Source organism: Haematobia irritans, chromosome 4 (assembly GCF_050003625.1).
Source record: "Haematobia irritans isolate KBUSLIRL chromosome 4, ASM5000362v1, whole genome shotgun sequence".
Lineage (NCBI taxonomy): Eukaryota > Metazoa > Arthropoda > Insecta > Diptera > Muscidae > Haematobia > Haematobia irritans.
The window spans coordinates 168,671,515-168,695,063 of NC_134400.1; the positions used below are offsets into that span (position 1 = coordinate 168,671,515).

At 35.4% G+C, this 23,549-nt stretch overlaps 1 protein-coding gene across 9 annotated transcripts in view; it reads right to left on the reverse strand.

The window, feature by feature from the left end:
* Positions 1-23,549, reverse strand: part of axo (axotactin) — a 396,767-nt gene that overhangs the window by 296,829 nt on the left and 76,389 nt on the right. For all 9 annotated transcript variants that reach the window (XM_075304128.1, XM_075304125.1, XM_075304124.1 and 6 more), the window contains one exon: positions 4,934-5,837. In XM_075304128.1, coding sequence (XP_075160243.1) covers positions 4,934-5,804 — 871 coding nt within the window. In that variant the 5' untranslated portion in view covers positions 5,805-5,837. The remainder of the gene's footprint in view (positions 1-4,933; positions 5,838-23,549) is intronic.

Here is a 23,549-nt window from a genome sequence, read left to right on the forward strand (position 1 = left end):
CAGATGTACGAAATTTGGTTCATAAATACGTGAATTATGATCACATCGGTGATAAATATATATGGCACCTATATCTAAATCTGAACCGATTTTTTCCAAAATCAATAGCGATTATCTTTTACCAGAAAAAAGACGTCATACCAAATTTGAGGACGATAGGACTTAAACTGCGACCTGTACTTTGTGCACAAAATTACATATACAGACAGACGGACATCGCTAAATCGACTCAGAATTTAATTCTAAGCCTATCGGTATACTAAAAGATGGGTCTATGACAATTATTTCTTGGCGTTACATACAAATGCACAAACTTATTATACCCTGTACCACAGTAGTGGTGAAGGGTATAAATATGGGAAACATTTAAATCTGAAGCAATTTTAACCCTGGAAAGTCATCCTTATTTTGTGTACACTACACGCAAAAAAATAATTCTTTCCTCCCAAACGAAATTTTAGACAAACAAAGTTCGTTTCTCATTTGCTTTTCGCTGTAAGGAAGTGAAAAGTATATACTTTTTGTGATAAACGTCTATTATTTTCCAGGATGTAAAAACAATTTCATAAAGACTAACTCAAAAAAAAAAAAACATGGTTTTCTTGCTAATTGAATTTTCCCTCACATCTTTCTCACATCCACGAGGTTTTTTAGTTCTTAATACCTTTTCCTGTAATACCAACAATGTAGAAGAAATTATACAATTTTATAAATTTTTAATTTTTTTGTTTTACCTTTCGCCTGGACGGAGAATCGAACCGCGGACCATGCACTTTGTAAGCCAACACACTAACCACTGAGCTATGTACCTGTTATGGTCATCAATAGATAATTATCCATATAAGTTATATTTATATAGCATAGCTTGCGGCGCCCACGAAACGAATAAACAAAGTTTATTTAACAGAAACAAACACTTAGTTTGGCACCGTGGAGCAGTGGTTGCTACGTCCGACTTGCATGCCAAGGGTCGTGGGTTCGATCCCTGCTCCGACCAAAGTTTTTTTATTTTGTTTTTTTTTTACATATATTCCAGATATGTTCGGAAGATTCCGAAAAAATGTTCAACATTACATTGTACTATAATAAATTTTGAACTGTAAAATGTGTCTTATTAAAGACCTAAAGTCAGAAAAGAACAGTGTTTGATATAAACGAAATGGACTGTGTTGTTGTTTCAAAAATAACTCTTTTTATTGAAAAAATAAAAATTTTGTAACAAACGAATTTTTTTGGAGATAAAAGTTTAAAATTTTCGAAGCAATTCCAAAAACTCTAACAAAAGAAACACTTTTTCGGTACACGTTTTCCAAACGTTTTTTTCTTTGCGTGTAGCGTCATCCTTCGTCATTTTGACTACGGCATATTTCAAGACGCTATAATTTGCATTGTGAGCAAAAATGAGAACCGAATTTGAGAATATTTTCTTATTCAATATGTTTTTAATTAGTATAAAACAAAAATTCATTAAATAGTTTAATTAGTATATCTTAAATTTATCATTTCCCAATCGACTAAAATACATTTTAGGTCGAAATTGAAATTATGCGTCGTCATTTTGACGAAGGATGACTGTCCAGGGTTAAGGAAACTTCGCAAAAGTTTATTTATGATTTATCGCTCGATATATATGTATTAGAAGTTTAGGAAAATTAGAGTCATTTTTACGATTTAACAAGGAAAATGTTGGTATTTTGACCATTTTTGTCGAAATCAGAAAAACATATATATGGGAGCTATATCTAAATCTGAACCGATGTCAACCACATTTGGCACGCATAGCTACAGTGCTAATTCTACTCCCTGTGCAAAATTTCAACTAAATCGGAGTTAACAATTGGCCTTTGTGGTCATATGAGTGTAAATCGGGCGCAAGCTATATATGGGAGATATATCCAAATCTGAACCGATTTCTACCAAACTTGGCACGCATAGTTACAATGCTAATTCTACTCCCTATGCAAAATTTCAACTAAATCGGAGTAAAAAATTGGCCTCTGTGGGCAAATGAGTGTAAATCGGGCGAAAGCTATATATGGGAGCTATATCTAAATCTGAACCGATTTGGCTGATATTTTGCAAGTTTTTCGAGACTCATAAAATATTCGGATGTACGGAATTTGAGGAAGATCGGTTGATATACACGCCAATTATGACCAGATCGGTGAAAAATATATATGGCAGCTATATCTAAATCTGAACCGATTTTTTTCCAAAATCAATAGGGATCGTCTTTGAGCCGAAGCAGGACCCTATACCAAATTTTAGGACAATCGGACTAAAACTGCGAGCTGTACTGTGCACACAAAAATACATCAACAGACAGACAGACAAACAGACGGACATCGCTAAATCGACTCAGAATTTAATTCTAATCCGATCCGTATACTAAAAGGTTGGTCTATGATTTCTCCTTCTTGGCGTTACATACAAATGCACACATTTATTATACCCTGTACCACAGTAGTGGTGAAGGGTATAATGAGCAATTATATCTGCTCTAAATTGGGACATCGCCCACAAAAATCAGCGTTGATTCGGTTGTTTTGTAAGCAGTTGGTACTGCCTCTCTCCCTTACAATCCTGCTGAAATAGTGCTCCATTTTTCCTGGGTACCTGAGTCATTTCTCTGTCTTTAACCATAACGGAGAAGATGTGAATCGCGACCTGGCCCTGCTTCGATACAGGGACTGGAACAAATTCGGAAATTTGTTAGGGACACAGAGTTCGTGGAACAGAACAAAAGTTTACGATGAAAGAAAGAAGTTAGATTGCACAAAAAAGCCAAAAACTGGCTTAGGTGTATGTCAGTCGACATGAGACAGGGCAACCTGAATCCACTTTTCAGTATCACTTAACCACACATTAAGGAAGATTCTATTTAACTTAGGCAAATTTGGAAATTGTCCTTAGAAGCCATAAAAGCCACACTTTAACATAAAAAAGGCCCATACTTCGCGAACTGTTGGGGATATTCACACACGCATGCGAGGTTTACAGGTTCTATCCAGCAAGGTGGCCAACTTTCAACGCCTATAGACCAGCCTGCTAGGAACCCACAAACATGCAAACTTAACATAGAGAGCTTTCTGGGAAAGAAAAAAATCTTTAAACAATTAAGATTTGCAGAATTATTTACAAAACAAAAGCGATTTCGAACCACTGTATGATAAATCGTTTTCTAAATTGTGAGTTAGTCCATACATGGTATATATATTAGACAAAAAAGGTATGTGTAGGTAAGTCTACAAATAATTACGAATCGATATGGACTATTGCACGGTACGTAGGGAGCCAGAATTGAAATATGGGAGTCGCTTATATGGGATATGGCTTATATGGACCAATTTTTGTGATTGCGGATCGATTTATCTGAGGGCTATATATAACTATAGACCAATATGGACCTAGTTAGACATGGTTGTTAACGGCCATATACTAGGTTAGGTTAGGTTAGGTGGCAGCCCGATGTATCAGGCTCACTTAGACTATTCAGTCCATTGTGATACCACATTGGTGAACTTCTCTCTTAAGTTAAGCTCAATGACAAGGTACCTCCTTTTTATAGCCGAGTCCGAACGGCGTTCCACATTGTAGTGCATTACTGACCTAACCTAACCTAACCTAACTATAAACCAATATGGACTTAGTTAGACATGGTTGTTAACGGCCATATGCTAGCACAATGTACCAAATTTCAACTGACTCGGATGAAATTTGCTCCTCCAAGAGGCTCCAAAACCAAATCTTGGGATCGGTTTATATGGGGGTTATATATGATTATGGATTGATATGGACCAATTTTGGCATAGCTGTAAAATATCATATACTACCACCACGTACCAAATTTCAACCAGATCGGATGAATTTTGCTTCTGCAAAAGGCACCGAAGGTCAAATCTGGGGATCGATTTATATGGGGCCTATATATAATTATGGACCGATTTCGACCAATTTTTGCATGTGTGTTTGAGGCCATATATTAACCCCACTTACCAAATATCAACTGAATCAGATGAATTTTGGTCTTCCAAGAGGCTCCGGAGGTCAAATCTGGTGATCGGTTTATATGGGTGCTATATATAATTATGCACCGATTTTGCATGGTCATTAGAGATCATATACATGTACCAAACTTCAGCCGGATCGGATGAAATTTGGGGGATCGGTTTATATGGGGGCTATATATAATTATTGACCAATGTGGACCAATTTTTGCACAGTTGTTAGAGACCATATATTAACACCATGTACCAAATTTCAGCCAGATCGAATGAAATTTTCCTCTCTTAGAGGCTCCGCAAGCCAAATCTGGGGATCGGTTTATATGGGGGCTGTATATAATTATGGACCGATGTTGACCAATTTTTGCATGGTTGTTAAAGACCATATACTAACACCATGTACAAAATTTCAGCCGGATCGGATGAAATTTGCTTCTCTTAGAGGCTCCGAAAGCCAAATCGGGGGATCGGTTTGTATGGGGGCTATATATAATTATGGACCGATGTAGACCAATTTTTGCGTGGTTGTTAGAGACCATATACTAACACCATGTACCAAATTTCAGCCGGATCGGATGAAATTTGCTTCTCTTAGAGGGTCTGCAAGCCAAATGTGGGGGTCCGTTTATATGGGGGCTATACGTAAAAGTGGACCGATATGGCCCATTTGCAATACCATCCGACCTACATCAATAACAATTACTTGTGCCAAGTTTCAAGTCGATAGCTCGTTTCGTTCGGAAGTTAGTGTGATTTCAACAAGCGGACGTACGGACGTGCTCAGATCGACTCAGAATTTCACCACGACCCAGAATATATATACTTTATGGGGTCTTAGAGCAATATTTCGATGTGTTACAAACGGAATGACAAAGTTAATATACCCCCATCCTATGCTGGAGGGTATAAAAAAACGTTCTCTAACTTACGTGGTGCTCCAATGCAATGAAATAAACATTCCGCTTCACTGTTGAAACGATTCTGGGAATTTCCTTCACAGCCACCCCATATAAAGGAGGTGCACTCGTTGGTAGTCGATTCATAACGCCATTTATATGTATACTGTTTGCATGGACCTGGATCAGCGGGTCCTGTGCATTTCTCATAGATCTTCTCTTTGGGTATTGCCACTATATTGCCAATGTTGCCACTGCCGGGGATGCCATTGACTACCACACCTCCTGGACCGGTAACATTCATTAGATCCACAACATTACCCGCTCCCGAATTAACCAAAATAGCTGGCAAATTGCCATTACCAGTTGCCAGGTCACTTACTCCATTGGGATTGGCCAAACCACCACTGTTGCCCATTGAATTGGAATTAATGGGATTTTGATTGTTGACATTAAGGACATTGCCGATATTGCCATTAACATTATCATTGTTGACGATATTCAAGTTATTGTTGCTATTACTATTGCTGTTGATGACATTCAGGTTGTTGTTGTTGATGTTATTGTTGTTGCTATTGCTAATGATGTTGTGATTGTTACTATTGACATTAGGATTGTTGATATTGTTGTTGTTGCTGTTCATGTTGAGATTGTTGTTGCCATTGTTAGCGAGTAGTAGCAATGGATTGCTATTTCCACTTGGATTATTATTGAGGTTCTGGTTAACTTGAGAACTCAAGAGGAGGGAATTTGTGGCCGCCGGTACCGCTTGTATTATGTGGTGAATGCCAATCGAACATAAAATCCACAAAATTGCAATGCTGTAACGATGATGGTGACGATGACGATGACATTTTATTGCTAAAGGTGTTCTCTTAGTTTTGGAGACCATGCAATGATGCATTGTTGATGTGGCACATTAAATAGTTTTTGTTGTCTGCAATGAAATAAAAACAAGACCAAAAATGTATTTTTACAACTTGTGACTTTTTTTGTGGCAGCTGGTGATATCTGTAAGGACTAAAGGGGCTTACATACAAAAGGTGTACTCTAAATTGGGTGGGGATTATCAAGGTGATAATCCCCACCCAACACAGTGAACTGAAACATGGAATAGAAATCCCTTTTATTTGTCATAGTGTGAACTGCAATTTTGCGTTAGGATGTTTGATTATCATTACAGAGAACTGATTGCAAATAGGATTCAATATAATATATATACATACTTCAAATGAATAGTACAATCAACCAAAAGTTTCAAAAATTTTATATCCACCACTGCACACAAAAAAAAAACAAACCATTTATTTATCTTATTAATAGTGTTCACAAAATTTTTCTAATGATGACATTCATAAATTGTATGAAAAAATTTCATATATCAAAAAAAAAAAATTCCATAGAAATAAAATTTTGGTAGATTATTTTTGGCTCGAGTGGCAACCATGATTGTGAAGCGATATGGATCAATTTTTGTGCGATTGGGGATCGGCTATACATAACTATAGACCGATATGGATCAATTTTGGCATGGTTATTAGCGGCCATAACATATACTAACAGCACGTTCCAAATTTCAACAGGATCGGATGAATTTTGCTCTTCCAAGAGGCTCCGGAGATCAAATCTGGGGAACGGTTTATATGGGGGCTATATATAATTATGGGCCGATATGGACCAATTTTTGCATGGTTATTAGAGACCATATACTAACACTACGTTCCAAATTTCAACCGGATCGGATGAATTTTGCTCCTGCAAAAGGCTCCGGAGTTCAAATCTGGGGATCGGTTTTATGGACCGATATGGACCAATTCTTGCGTGTTTGTTAGAAACCACATACTAACACCCCGTTCCAAATTTCAACCGGTTCCGGAGGTCAAATCTGGCGATCGGTTTATATGGGGGCTATGTACCAAATTCCAACCGGATCGGATGAATATTGCTCCTCTAAGAGGCTCCGGAGTTCAAATCTGGGGATCGGTTTATATGGGGGCTATATATAATTATGGACCGATATGGACCAATTTTTCCATGGTGTTTAGAGATGATATACTAATACCATGTACCAAATTTCAGCCGGATCGGATGAAATTTGCTTCTCTTAGAGAATCCGCAAACAAAATCTGGGAATTGGTTTATATGGGGGTTATATATAATTATGGACCGATATGAACCAATTTTTGCATGATTGCTAGAGACCATATACTTACATCATGTACCAAATTTCAGCCAGATCGGATGAAATATTCTACTCTTAGAGGCTCCGCAAGCCAAATGTGGGGGTCCGTTTATATGGGGGCTATACGTAAAAGTGGACCGATATGGTCCATTTGCAATTCCATCCGACCTACATCAATAACAACTACTTGTGCCAAGTTTCAAGTTGATAGCTTGTTTCGTTCGGAAGTTAGCATGATTTCAACAGACGGACGGACGGATATGCTTGGATCGACTCAGAATTTCACTTCGACCCAGAATACATATACTTTATGGGGGTCTTAGAGCAAACGGAATGACAAAATTATTCCCATAGACCCCATCCTATGGTGGAGTGTATAAAAAGGTTATTTATTAAAAATAATATTTCCTTTTTAGGTATACCCTCCCCATAGGCTAGCGGCAGTGTTGCCAAAATTAATTTTTATTTTGGACCAACATTTTTCCAAAATTGGACCAAAATTCGTACCAGCGGACCATTTTTCCAAATTAAATTAATATCATTTCATAGTTAAAATTTTTCCAAAATTTTACTTCGATAGAAAATTTTGTCAACTTTTTATTTCTATTCAAACTTATTATATCTACTTATATCTATAGAAAATTGTGTCAAAATTTTATTTCTATGGAAAATTTTGTCAAAATGTTTTTTTCTGTAGAAATTTTAATCAAAATTTTATTTCTATAGAAAATTTTGTCAAAATTTTATTTCTATAGAAAATTTTGTCAGAATTTTATTTCTACAGAAAAATTTGTCAAAATTGTATTTCTATAAAATTTTTTAAAAAATTAACGATTTGACACATATGGAACAAAATCAACTAAATTTCATTCGGTCATACCATCGGACCAATTTTAAAAATGTATAATATTTTGGACAAATTTTGGTCCGATCGGACCAAACTAGCAATTCTGGCTGGGGATATACTAACTTTATCATTCCGTGTGTAATACATCGAAATATTGGTCACAGAGCCCACACCCTAAAAATAAATCGCTTCTGTAACATATACACCAAACACATTCGGCTTCAAGCTTATATATTTGCAGGATTGGTCCAAACAAAATATTGTTTGTATTGTTCAAATATATAATGTTTCACCTTAGGTATACACTGGTATACCGAAAGAATTCTCTTCGTAATGAAAACGAAAGTTTCATTAAAAGTACGAAGTTTGTCATTATTTTACAACCAAGGAAACTTTTAATTAAAAGTACGCAATATTTCGTACTCTTTACGAAGAAAAGTTCTTACACAGTTTTCGTAGTTTGTAAGAAAAAAATTCGTACTTTTTATGAAAAATTTCGTATTCTTTATGAAACAATTTCATTCTTTTTATGAAAATGTTTCGTATTTTTTAACAAAAATTTCGTACTTTTTTTTAAAAATGTTGGAACTTTTAGAAAAAAAAAACGTATTGTCCAAAATGCATTTGGTTGTAGTAACAAGTTTGAAAAATGTCATCACCACTTTACATCTTAAGTTTTTGAATAATTTAATTGGACATGGTTGCCGCATCCAATTAATGCTTATCTAGAGTAGGTAATTGTCGCGAAAACCATGCATTTTGACTTTGTCAAAATAAATTTCGAGCGGAGAAAAATATATGTTGGCAATAAGTATTTAAATGGTTCTCAAATGCCGCAAACATGTGCTATTAAATGATAGAATTTGAGACCATTACATGGTCGGGAAGATCATGTGCCTGATCATTCAATTTGTTGACTTCTTTGCAGAGAAAAAAGTATTTTTATAGGTTGCGTATAGACATGTCTAGAACCATTACATGGCAATAAAGACCATGTACATTGTTTTCGTGACCATTAAATTTTTTAATTTTTTTGCAGCTAGAAGAATTTTATAAAAACATTGAGCAGGTACACACGATTTTCATTTTGCGCGTCAGTCGTGTGTTGATTGTTTCTTGGAATGGACGGAGAATACGGAATTACTGTGTTTTGTGTTAATTTATTTAGTGGAACGTGGTTTTATGTGAACACAAAAAAGGAAAGTGTAATTGAAAAAATGTACCTGTTTTTTGTTCTGCATTTTGATATATGGTATCAGTTATTTTTATTTGCAGTTACATGATGTCTACGTTCATACATTTGATGGGCACGAACTAAATATGGAGCGATTACTTATTGATAAAATTGAACCAAAATAGAGTGTATAAAAATATGTGATGCTTGCTTGCACGACATTATAAATACAAATAAACAATGAATTAGTTTATAAATAAATGAAAACAAATAAATAAAATTAATTTTTTGTTTTCTTTTCTCAAGTGGCGTCCTTTTTTCGACGACGAAAAATTTTTTAGATTGCGACCATTGCCTTTTAATGGAAACAAATTTCTTTTTATCAATATAATAACATTTTAGATGATGACAATTTTATTTTTCTTAGAACCATGTTCATTCAGCCAACATGGTTGCAGGTGAAAATGTTACATGGTCGCTGCAAAAATAGCTCCTATAATATTATTTTGGTCTTCGCATATGATTGTGACAATCATGTTTCTTCTCTGCGTGTGCTTCACTTTTATTCATAGCATGCTGCCACCCAAATGAGAAGTAGTATAGACATCCATTAAAAAAATTAATTGCAAAAAAAAACAAGTACATCCGGCCGTATGTTCGGCCAGGCCGAAGCTTATGTCCACTCTAGAGGTGTGCGCGTGACACGAAATTTTCGTGACACGCGTGATTCACGCGTGAGTCACGTGATTCGTGAATGAAATTTTGACCAAATCACGTGAATGTGCGTGAATGGGACTGAACAAAAATGTGTCGTGCGTGATCGTGCGTGAACATCAAATTCTGTTCGTGAATGTGCGTGACGACAAAATTCACGTTCACGAAAAAATTCACATTCACGAACAATTCATGCTCACGACAAAATTCACGCTCACGAAGAAATTCACGTTCACGAAGAAATTCACAATCACGAAAACTTCACGCTCACGAAGAAACTCACATTCACGAAAAATTCACGCTCACGATGAAATTCACGTTCTTCTTGTGCAAAATGTTAAGCAAAGTGGGGTAAAACTCTGGCTTCTGGGGCCATATAAGTTCATATCGGGCGAAAGCTATATATGGGAGCTATATCTAAATCTGAACCGATTTCAACCAAATTTGGCACGCATAGTTACAATGCTAATTCTACTCCCTATGCAAAATTTCAACTAAATCGGAGCAAAAAATTGGCCTCTGTGGGAAAATAAGTGTAAATCGGGCGAAAGCTATATATGGGAGCTATATCTAAATCTGAACCGATTTGGCTGATATTTGGCAAGTTTTTCGAGACTCATAAAATATTCGGATGTACGGAATTTGAGGAAGATCGGTTGATATACACGCCAAATATGACCAGATCGGTGAAAAATATATATGGCAGCTATATCTAAATCTGAACCGATTTTTTCCAAAATCAATAGGGATCGTCTTTGAGCCGAAACAGGACCCTATACCAAATTCTAGGACAATCGGACTAAAACTGCGAGCTGTACTTTGCACACAAAAATACATCAACAGACAGACAGACAGACGGACAGACAGACATCGCTAAATCGACTCAGAATTTAATTCTAAGACGATCGGTATACTAAACGATGGGTCTCAGACTTTTCCTTCTTGGCGTTACATACAAATGCACAAACTTATTATACCCTGTACCACAGTAGTGGTGAAGGGTATAATAATGATTGAACATTTTTACATTTTTAAATTGAAAACATACTTCCAAATAAAAAATTAATAATTTTCGGAAATAATTGGTTTCATTGGTTCATTAAATTTTGGCTTAGATGTAAAAAAAATAATTCTATATAGTATAATTATAATATATGTAATTATAATATAATAAAAAATAAAATAAGTAAACAATAACACTATAAATCATTGATTGCCTCAATTAAAAATTAATTAAGGCCAAAATCAATCCAAATTTTAATTGAATTTATATTTTGATTTGATAAAAATGTTAATTGTATCTATTAATTTTTTAATTGAGTACGTTTTCAACTTCAGATTTTTAATTAGAAATATTTTGGCGAATTTGTGTGGGTAGCTCATTTGTATCACGAGCGAGAGTGAGTAAGTTTTTAAGTTCGTACTCATTCGTGAATTACATTTTTTCGTTTGTTTTGTAAGTATAATAGTCGTGAACGTGCGTGAGTTGCATTTTACATCGTGAGCGTGCGTGAATAGTTTTTTTATGAATCGTGAGTGTGTGGAAGTACGTTTCATTGTTCTTGAACGTGCGTGAGTAGTTTTTTTCGAATCGTGAGTGTGCGTGAATAAGTTTGTTGTTCGTGAACGTGCGTGAGTTGATATATCCCGTCGTGAGCGTGCGGTAGTCACTATTCTGCAATCGTGAGTGTTTATCTTTGCAGGATTTTGGTTCGTGAACGTGAGTGAGCGTGAATCAATACAAACCTTCGTGCGTGAATGTTACGAATTCATTCGTGAGCGTGCGTGAGTGTGAGCAATTCCAAAACGGGCGTGCGTGATCGTGCGTGAATGTTACGAATTCATTCGTGAGCGTGCGTGAGAGTGAGCAATTCAAAAACGGGCGTGCGTGATCGTGCGTGAATGTTACGAATTCATTCGTGAGCGTGCGTGAGTGTGAGCAATTCTAAAACAGGCGTGCGTGATTGTGCGTGAATGACATTCTGAATTTGTGAGCGTGCGTGAAAACTCCCTCACGCGCACACCTCTAGTACACTCCACCATGGATTGCGTAGAAACTTCTACTGAAGACTGTCATCCACAATCGAATTACTTGGGTTGCGGTAACACTTGCCGATGGCAAGGTATCTTAAAACTTCCTAACACCGTAATATATACCACATAGTCCATATGTGGTATATATTAAACTAAAAAAGGCCGATTAAATACGTATATAATTAAGTTTAAAGTTTCTATAGGAATTATATTACATGTTAGCCTGATACCGAAACAGGCAATTGACGTCCAAATGCATTATATCTAATTATACAATTATTTTTCGAGCTTTATGGACAGATATAGATTAAGGAACATGGTTAATAGAGCCACTGAAAAGAAAACGCCAGTCCAGGCGTGTATAGATTGGTATCTGGCGTTTTCTTTTCAATGGCTCTATTAACCATGTTCCTTAATCTATATCTGTCCATAAAGCTCGAAAAATAATTGTATAGTTTCTATAGGAATAAAATTTTGATAAAATAAAATTTTGACAACATTTTTCATAAAGTAAAATTTGGAAAAAATTTTCTATAGAAATAAATTTTTGACAAAATTTTCTATAGAAATAAATTTTTGACAAAATTTTCTATAGAAATAAAATGTTGACAAAATTTTCCATACAAATAAAATTTTGACAAAATTTTCTATAGAAATAAAATTTTGACAAAATTTTCTATAGAAATAAAATTTTGACAAAATTTTCTATAGAAATAACATTTTGACAATGTTTTCTATAAAAATAAAATTTTGGTAGATTATTTTTTGGTTCGAGTGGCAACCATGATTATGAACCGATATGGACCAATTATTGTGTGATTGGGGATCGGCTATATATAACTATAGACCGATATGGATCAATTTTGGTATGGTTATTAGCGGCCTTATACTAACACCACGGTGCAAATTTCAACCGGATCGGATGAATTTTGCTCCTCCAATTTTGCTCCTCCTCCGGAGATCAAATCTGGGGAACGGTTTATATGGGGGCTATATATAATTATGGACCGTCATGGACCAATTCTTGCGTGTTTGTTAGAGACGACATTCTAACACCATGTTCCAAATTTCAACCGCATTGGATGAATTGTGCTCCTCCAAGAGGCGCCGTAGTGCAAATCTGGGGATCCATTTATATAGGGGCTATATATATAGTTATGGACCGATATGGACCAATTTTTGCATGGTCAGTAGAGAACATATACCAACACCATGTAACAAATTTCAGCCGGATCGGATGAAATTTGCTTTTCTTAGAGGCTCCGCAAACCAAATCGGTGGATCGGTTTATATGGACCGATGTGGACCTATTTTTGCATGGTTGTTAGAGACCATATACTAACATCATGTACCAAATTTCAGCCGGATCGGAATGAAATTTGGTTCTCTTAGAGGCTCCGCAAACCAAATCGGGGGATCAGTTTATATGTAATTATGGACCGATATGGACCAAGGTTTGCATGGTTATTAGAGACCATATACTAACTCCATATACCAAATTTCAGCCGGATCGGATGAAATTTGCTTCTCTTAGAGCAATCGCAAGCCAAATTTGGGGGTCCGTTTATATGGGGGCTATACGAAAAAGTGGACCGATATGGCCCATTTGCAATACCATCCGACCTACATCAATAACAACTACTTGTGAGAAGTTTCAAGTCGATAGCTTGTTTCGTTCAGAAGTTAGCGTGATTTCAACAGACGGACGGACGGACAGACATGCTCAGATCGACTCAGAATTTCACCACGACCCAGAATATATATACTTTATGGGGTCTTAGAGCAATATTTCGATGTGTTACAAACGAAATGACAAAGTTAATATACCCCCATCCTATGGTGGAGGGTATAAAAATTAATACATTCAAGCACATTTTCAAACTACCCACCACCATGAATCAAATATAATAGCTTCATCGGATGGTCATTCGTCATAGCGGCTTGCTTTAGAATATATAGAATTAACGGAAATCGATATTTCGATGTGTTACAAACGGAATGACAAACTTATTATACCCCATTTCATCATCATCATAACTATTCTATGGCGGTGGGTATAAAAATGTTTGGGCCAACCGATCCGGTTGAAATATAAACATAGGCCCTTTATGTTTATAATAAACATAGGCCCTTTATAAACCGATTCCCAGATTTGCCTTATGGGGCTTCTTGGAAGGGAAAATTCCATCCGATCCTGCTTAAATTTGGTACGTGACATTAGTATATAGGCTCTAACATCCATGGGCCATACCGGACCACTATTATATATAGCACCCATATAAATCGACCACCAGATTTGTTTTACGGACGCTATTGGAAAAGCAAATTTCAACCGGATCGGATGAAATTTGTCCTTCCAAGAGGCTCCATAAGTATAATTAATTGATAAAATTAAGTTAAGCGAAGATAAGATATTTGTAATTTACTTTCTGTTAACTGGCAGTTAAAGCCTATCGAAGCTATATGAAAATGGCCTTAAGTTATTAATAAATAATTGAAAATAAATATTTTCAAATATTTTTTACGAGGGCGGTTCGGAGACTTCTTAGCCTATCAATGAAAGAGAATAGTTAGTTTTTCAAAAATATTTTTATTTTTCAATATAATCTCCTGAAACTTCAATACACTTAGTCGAACGCTTTTCTAGCAATTCTATCCCTTGATTAAAATAGTTATTCTCAAGGTCTTCAAAATAGTGGTTTACAACTGCAATTGCATCTTCATTTGAAGTAAAACGCTTGCCAGCAAGGAATTTTTTTAGATTTGGGAACAAGTAAAAGTCATTGGGAGCTAAATCAGGAGAATAAGGTGGGTGGTCAAGCAACTCGTACTTTAAGTCGTCGATTTTTGCCATTGTTAAAACACTCTTGTGCGCTGGTGCGTTGTCTTGATGAAAAATTATTTTTTTGTGTTGTAAGCCACGACATTTTTTTCGAATTTGTACATTTAATTGATCCAAAAGGTTGCAATAGTACTCTGAATTTATTGTTTTACCCTTTTGCAGATAGTCAATCAAAAAAATACCTTTGAAGTCCCAAAAAACCAATGCCAAAACCTTACCAGCCGATTGAATTGTTTTTGCCTTCTTTGGGGCACTTCCTCCTGCTTCAGTCCAAAATTAAATGGACTCGATCATTTGAGATGCCCACGATATTAGCAATTTCACGCACTTTTATTCGTCGATCATTTAACCCTCTCACGCCCAAATTAAAATGCACGGGTCTAAACATTTTTTATGCGATATATATGTTAGTCTTGGTATCCTGATTCGTCAGTTACAGGATGTTGCCTATAGGCAACATTGGGCAATAGGGGTAAATTTCAAGGAAACATTTATTTTTTTATTTTTTATTAAGGTTTTTATTGAAATTCAAGTATGGTAAGATACAAAACAATTTTTTGCATTTGTGTTAGACCTCTTGGACGCATCTAAGTATGTTTATACATAAACAAATGTACACTGTTCAGAAAATACCACACTTGACCAATGTTGCCTATAGGCAACAGCACCTTTACAAAAATATTATAAACAAACTAAACACTTATCTCATGTTTTTTTTTCTCTTTATATATAACTCTCTTACCATTACTTATTTATATTCTGCATTTGGTTTTATAATAAAACAATTACTTAATGCCTATAGGCAACATTGGGCATGAGAGGATTAATACCATATCGTGCACTTTGGCTACAATTTCTCTTGTTGTTGTTGCTGTTTTTGGTCGTCCACTACGTGGTGCGTCCACTACAATGATTGTACGACCACGTTAAAATTCAGCAACCCGATTTTTTACGGTTGCATATGAAGGAGCACTTTCACCTAACACCTTTACCATATCATTATTAATTTCTTGTCCCGATAAACCTTTTTTAATGTAAATATTTAATGACAGCACGCATTTCTAATTTTTCCATTGCGGATGCGTCTTTTTTGAACACCTGTTTCTATATGAAGGAGTTGCCAGATCGAAACAAAATTTAACATGTGTTCATAACAGAGATGGAAGTTTCCAAAACACTTAACTTTTTTCTGTTTATACCGCGCTTTTTGTGCTAGGCTAAGAAGTTTCCGAACTGCCCTCGTAATTGAAAAATTAGTGAAGTTTTGCGATCAATATCAATCAAATTTTGATCTAAATCAATTGAATTGTAGGTCGGATGGTATTGCCGGCTGAAATTTGAAACGTGATGTTACAATGTACTAGAGGTTTGCGCGTGACACGCGTGAATCGTGAACAAAACCCAAAGCAACTCTCGTGAATGTGCGTGAATGGGACTAAAATAAATATGTCGTGCGTGAGAAATAAAATCGGTTCGTGAATGTGCGTGAATAAAATTTCTGCAAAATCACGTTCACGATTTAATTCATATTCGTATGTTAACTGAAATTAAATTAATTCTCGAACTATATTCTATTTTTGAATTTTGTTACCTTTGCTGATTTCCGTTTGGAAAATGTTGTGAGTCTCGTTAATTTGTCGTGAATCTAGTGAATTGTCGTAAATCGTACGTGAGTCTTTAAAAGTAGTTCGTGCGTGAGTACTGGTTTTCATTTCGTGAATGTGCGTGAGTGGGATTGACTACCACACGTATCGTGCGTGAACGCTCGTGAGTGTGAATGAAATTTCAGCCACGTGCACACCTCTACTATGTACCATCTAACATTCATGCAAAACTTGGACCTATATAAACCGATCCCAGATTTGCTTTATGGAGCCTCTTGGAAGGGTAAATTTCATCCGATACACTTGAAATTTTGTACTTGGTTTTACTATTTACCCCGTAATCGGCTCATAATTATATATAGCCCGCATATAAACCGATCCCCAGTTTTTCCTTACGGAGTCTCCTGGAAGAGCAAATCTCATCCGATCCGGTTGAAAGTAATCGAAGCTACATGAAAATGGCCGTAAGTCATAAACAAATAATTGAAAATAGTTATTTTTTAATTGAAAAATTAGTTGAGTTTGTCGATCAATTCAAATTTGCTTTTTAATGAAGTCAATTAGTTTTTAATTAAGTATTTTTGCATGCGCAATTAAAACTATGATTGATACTATCATTTTAGTGATTGAAGAAATTTTAATTGAATCAGAAAAAATTTATTTTCTGTGTACTTCTGCTAGTTTTAACTAATTTTTGAAATTTTTTCTATGTTCGTCCGGATCCATTATCTTGCAGAAACAAATGATGCGTAAAACAAAGGATTTAATTTAAATATCATCTTAACAGCAATTTTTGTGAAGTGGAAATTAAGTCCATTTCTAGAATAGCACATTGAGATATATATAAAAAGTAGTGACTTAGGAAGTTACTTCCAAATTTGTTTGCTGGAAATATAATCGGCTCCATAATATTTTAGCATGTTCTTATGTGTTTTGCATTTCAAGATAATTCGTCAACGCCTCCGTCTAACCTAAGACCATTTTGCCTTGCTCGCTGCAGTTTATTGCAAGAAAAATAATAAAGTATTTTCCAATTACCTTTTGACAATGTTGTTTTTGTGTTAAAAAAAAAAAAAAAAAAAAAAAAAAAAAAAAATCATCGTAAACGTAATACTCAATAGTCCGTCCTACCATCTTCGTTGGCATCAGTAAAATTGTTCAAGGAATTGGTGTCAAAATCAGCAACGTCATCAACATCATCAGCGCAACATCGATGGATGGCATTCGGATATTGCTTAACACATATTCCATTTAAATTGCATTTATAGGAGTTCAGATTTCCCTAGTGTTTGCCTCTATTCCCGTGTCAATACTACAGCTCCATCGAGGGATCGTCACTTAATGCAATTCCCTTCAACATTGATAGAAAGAAAAATATTTTCCTATGAAAGAAAAACATTTCTCCAGTGCGAGTAAAAGGGGTTGCGGAGAGTGGATGAGCCTTGTTCCTAGCATTCATCAGAAGATGCTGTGGGATGTTGTTTTTATGTCATAGTTCTAAAGCAATGAATCAATGTTTTTCATACCCTTCACCATAGAATGGTGGTTCAATAAGTTTTGCTATTTCGTTTGGTACACATTGAGGTTTCCGACCACAAGGAAATGTATCCTTGATCAGGATTGGGAGAATGGTCACCGCTACCGTCCAGTAAGAGTAAGTCATTGGTTCTCAAGCCTACGGTACTCCTGTTATCGATGCCTTAAACATAGCATACAGGGTGGCTACTATATATTGCAACCAACTTGTGGCTGCTATGGATGGGAGAATGGTCACCGAGGCCGTCCAGTGAGAGAAAGTCATTGGTTCTCAAGCCTACTGTACTCCTGTTATCGATGCGTTACACATGGAATAACATGCTTAGCATACAGGGTGGCTTCTGTATATTGCAACCAACTTGTGATTGCTATCGTTTCTACTAAACTCGCCAGACATCGGACATATTTATTTTCTCGCAAGATGATCTTTATTTTACACTAGTAGAAAAAGTTTCGTTATATTAACGAAATGTGTCGTTAAAAGTCAGCCAATGAAAAAAATTCGTTAATACAACGAATTTTTTCGTTAATATAATGAATTTTCTGCAAATCAACGTAACGTTTCGTACTATTAACGAATATTTTCATAGTATTAATGAAAACGTTTCGTTATATCAATGAACATTTTTCGTTGGCTGACTTTTAATGAAATTTTCTTGGTGTGTAACGTTCTTTTAATTCATTTTTATACCCTCCACCATAGGATGGGGGTATATTAACTTTGTCATTCCGTTTGTAACACATCGATATATTGCTCTAAGACCCCATACAGTATATATATATATATATATATATATATATATATATATATATATATATATATATATATATATATATATATATATATATATATATATATATATATATATATATATATATATATATATATATATATATATATATATATATATATATATATATATATATATATATATATATATATATATATATATATATATATATATATATATATATATATATATATATATATATATATATATATATATATATATATATATATATATATATATATATATATATATATATATATATATATATATATATATATATATATATATATATATATATATATATATATATATATATATATATATATATATATATATATATATATTCTGGGTCGTCGTGAAATTCTGAGTCGATCTGAGCATGTCCGTCCGTCCGTCCGTTGAAATCACGCTAACTTCCGAACGAAACCAGCTATCGACTTGTAACATGGCACAAGTAGTTGTTATTGATGTAGGTCGGATGACATCGGTCCATTTTACATATAGCCCCCATATAAACGGACCCCCAAATTTGGCTTGCGGGGACTCTAAGAGAAGCAAATTTCATTCGATCAAGCTGAAATTTGGTACATGGTGTCAGCATATGATCTCTAACAACCATAAAATATGGCCTCAAACACCCATGCAAAAAATGGTCGAAATCGGTCCATAATTATATATAGCCCCCATATAAACCGATCCCCAGATTTGACCACCGGAGCCCTTTGGAAGAGCAAAATTCATTCGATTCGGTTGAAATTTGGTACGTGATGTTAGTATATGGTATCCAACAACCATGCAGAAATTGGTTCATATCAGTCCATAATTATATAGAGCCCCCATATAAACCGATCACCAGATTTGACCTCCGGAGCCTCTTGGAAGACCAAAATTCATCTGATTCAGTTGAAATTTGGTACGTGGTGTTAAAATATGGCCTCAAACAGCCATGCAAACATTGGTCGAAATCGGTCCATAATTATATATAGCCCCCATATAAACCGATCCCCAGATTTGGTTTGCGGAGCCTCTAAGAGAAGAAAATTTCATCCGATCCGGCTGAAATTTGGTACATGGTGTTAGTATATGGTCTCTAACAACTATGCAAAAATTGGTCCACATGGTCAATAATTATATATAGCCCCCATATAAACCGATCCCCCGATTTGGCTTGCGGAGCGTCTAAGAGAAGCAAATTTCATCCGATCCGGCTGAAATTTAGTACATGTTGTAACTATATGGTCTCTACCAACTGTGCAAAAATTGGTCCATATCGGTCCTTAATTATATAGCCCCCATATAAACCGATCACCAGATTTGACCTCCGGAGCCTCTTGGAAGACCAAAATTCATCTGATTCAGTTAAAATTTGGCACGTGGTGTTAAAATATGGCCTCAAACACCCATGCAAACATTGGTCGAAATCGTTCCATAATTATATATAGCCACCATATAAACCGATCCCCAGATTTGACCTCCGGAGCCACTTGGAAGAGCAAAATTCATCCGATTCGGTTGAAATTTGGTACGTGATGTTAGTATATGGTATCCAACAACCATGCAGGAATTGGTTCATATCAGTCCATCATTATATATAACCCCATATAAACCGATCCCCAGATTTGACCTCCGGTGCCTTTTTGGAGAAGCAAAATTCATCCGATCTGGTTGAAATTTGGTACGTGGTGGTAGTATATGATATTTAACAACCATGCCAAAAGTGGTCCATATCAGTCCATAATCATATATAGCCCCGATATAAACCGATCCTGAGAATTGGTTTTGGAGGAGCATATTTCATCCGAGTCAGTTGATATTTGGTACATTGAGCTAGTATATGACCGTTAACAACCATGCCTAACTAGGTATATATCGGTCTATAGTTATATATAGCCCTCAGATAAATCGATCCCCAATCACACAAAAATTGGTCCATATCAAATTCACAATTGTATATAGCCCCCATATAAGCGACCCCCATATTTCAATTCTGGCTCTCTACCACTTATGGACTAACTCACAATGTAGAAAACGATGTTAAGAAGTTTTAACAACGCAAGTAATTCGATTGTGGATGACAGTCTTTCGTAGAAGTTTCTACGCATTCCATGGTGGAGGGTACATAAGTTTCGGCCTGGCCGAACTTACGGCCGTAGATACTTGTTTAAAACTCGCTTTTTTCATATTAATGGGCAATTTTAACTTGTTTTGTTTCAAATGGGTTAAAAACAAAGCAAGAATTACGCAGCAAAAAAAGCGTCGCCAAAAAAGTAATGAAAATTTTCATTTTGGATCCGAAAGTGGTGCAAAATTGACGCAGAAGCGATGAATTTAACATGGGCTTGTCATAAGACGGAAGTCCTCCATTTCAACAGCCGGTGCACTGAATTTGGATCACTTCTTTTGGTGTGATCCGAATTCAATGTTTTGGATGTAAAATAAAAAATTCTGTGATATTTTGTCGAATAACTAATTTTTATAATTTTTATACCCACCACCATAGAATGGTGACGGGGGTATAATAAGTTTGTCATTCCGTTTGTAACGCATCGAAATATCGATTTCCGACTATATAAAGTATATATATTCTTGATCAGGGAGAAATTCTAAGACGATATAACGATGTCCGTCTGTCCGTCTGTCTGTCTGTCTGTCTGTCTGTCTGTCTGTCTGTTGTAATCACGCTACAGACTTCAATAATGAAGCAATCGTGCTGAAATTTTGCACAAGCTCGTCTTTTGTCTGCAGGCAGGTCAAGTTCGAAGATGGGCTATATCGGTCCAGGTTTTGATATAGTCCCCATATAAACCGACCTCCCGATTTGGGGTCTTGGGCTTATAGAAATTGTAGTTTTTATCCAATTTGCCTGAAATTTTAAATCTGGAGGTATTTTATGACCATAAAGAGATGTGCCAAAAATGGTGAGTATCGGTCAACATTTTAGTATAGCCCCCATATAGACCGATCTCCCGATTTTACTTCTTGGGCTTATAGAAACCGCAGTTTTTATTCAATTTACCTGAAATTTGAAATCAAGAGGTATTGTAGGACCACAAATACGTGTGCCAAAAATTGTGAGTATCGGTCCATATTTTGGTATAGCCCCCATATAGACCGATCTCCCGATTTTACTTCTTGGGCTTATAGAAAACGCAGTTTTTATTCAATTTACCTGAAATTGGAAATCTAGAGGTATTGTAAGACCACAAATACGTGTGCCAAAAATTGTGAGTATCGGTCCATATTTTGGTATAGCCCCCATATAGACCGATCTCCCGATTGTACTTCTTGGGCTTATAAAAACCGCAGTTTTTATTCAATTTATCCGAAATAGGAAATCTAGAGGTATTGTAGGACCACAAATATGTGTGCCAAAAATTGTGAGTATCGGTCCATATTTTGGTATAGCCCCCATATAGACCGATCTCCCGATTTTACTTCTTGGGCTTATAGAAACCGCAGTTTTTATTCAATTTACCTGAAATTGGAAATCTAGAGGTATTGTAGGACCACAAATACGTGTGCCAAAAATTGTGAGTATCGGTCCATATTATGGTATAGCCCCCATATAGACCGATATCCCGATTTTACTTCTTGGGCTTATAGAAACCGCAGTTTTTATTCAATTTACCTGAAATTGGAAATCTAGAGGTATTGTAGGACCACAAATACGACCTCCCGATTTGGGGTCTTGGGCTTATAGAATCCGTAGTTTAAATCCAATTTGTCTGAAATTGGAAATTTATAGGTATTTGAGGACCATAAAGGGGTGTGCCAAAAATGGTGAGTATCGGTCCATGTTTTGGTATAGCCCCCATATAGACCGATATCCCGATTTTACTTCTTGGGTTTCTAGAATCCGTAGTTTTTATGCGATTTGCCTGAAATTGTAAATATTATTTTAGGCTCCCAAAAACGTGTATCGGATTAAGTTTTTATCGGTCCTTTTGGTAATGCCTCCATATAGACCGACTTCATTTCTTGAGGGTATAGAAGGCGCACTGATCATGAAAATTGCTTGAAACTCAATGTAAAATTTTCAGATTTCAGATACTTCTCGGGTGAAAATCTACAGATTTAAGATTTCAAAGCAAGACGTTATTTTATAATTTTCTTGCACACTTACAAGAGATGTTAATGATTCCTCTAAAACTCAAACAAAAATGGTTCTTATAAATCCAGAATCTGATATAGTCCTCATAGGTGAAATCTTTAAATTTATCTTCGGGTTGTGTCCTCAAGCCCTCCTGAAATTTCAAAGGAAACCCTAATATTTGGTTCATGGTGGTGGGTATTTAAGATTCGGCCCGGCCGAACTTACTGCTGTATATACTTGTTTATAATTTTAATGGATTCTAACGCTTGTCGGAAACGTTTGACTTCAAATATTTTCAAAAATTCGCAATTTTTTCAGATTGGATTTAACATTTTTTTTTTCGACAATTTAAATAATATTTACCATTTTATGAATTCTTAAACTGTTTTTAACCAATTTGAAACAAAAAAGTTAAAGTTACCTATTAAAAATATGAAAAACGCATGTTATAAAAATTGAATGAAAAGAACTTCCTGTATACTTAAAATAAAGAACATTATTGGGAGTACATCTATAGGAAGTGCTTTTAAAGTTGTGCTTTTGGAAGAACTTCCAATTTTTTTTTTGCTGGGTAATAAAATACAAGTTATTAGAATTTTGTAAAAAAAAAATCTAAAACCATTCTAGAATAATTGCGAATTTTTAAAAATATTTGATGGCAAACGTTAGACACAAGCGTTAGGGTACGGTCAATGGAAAAATATTTGACAGAAATCAAAAAAGAATACGTCGATACAGTCAAACCATCAACCACGTTTAGCTCTTAATGGTTATATAACGTCACGATAGGAGTATTTTCTGAAAACGATATCCAGATATTTTCAAAATGGTC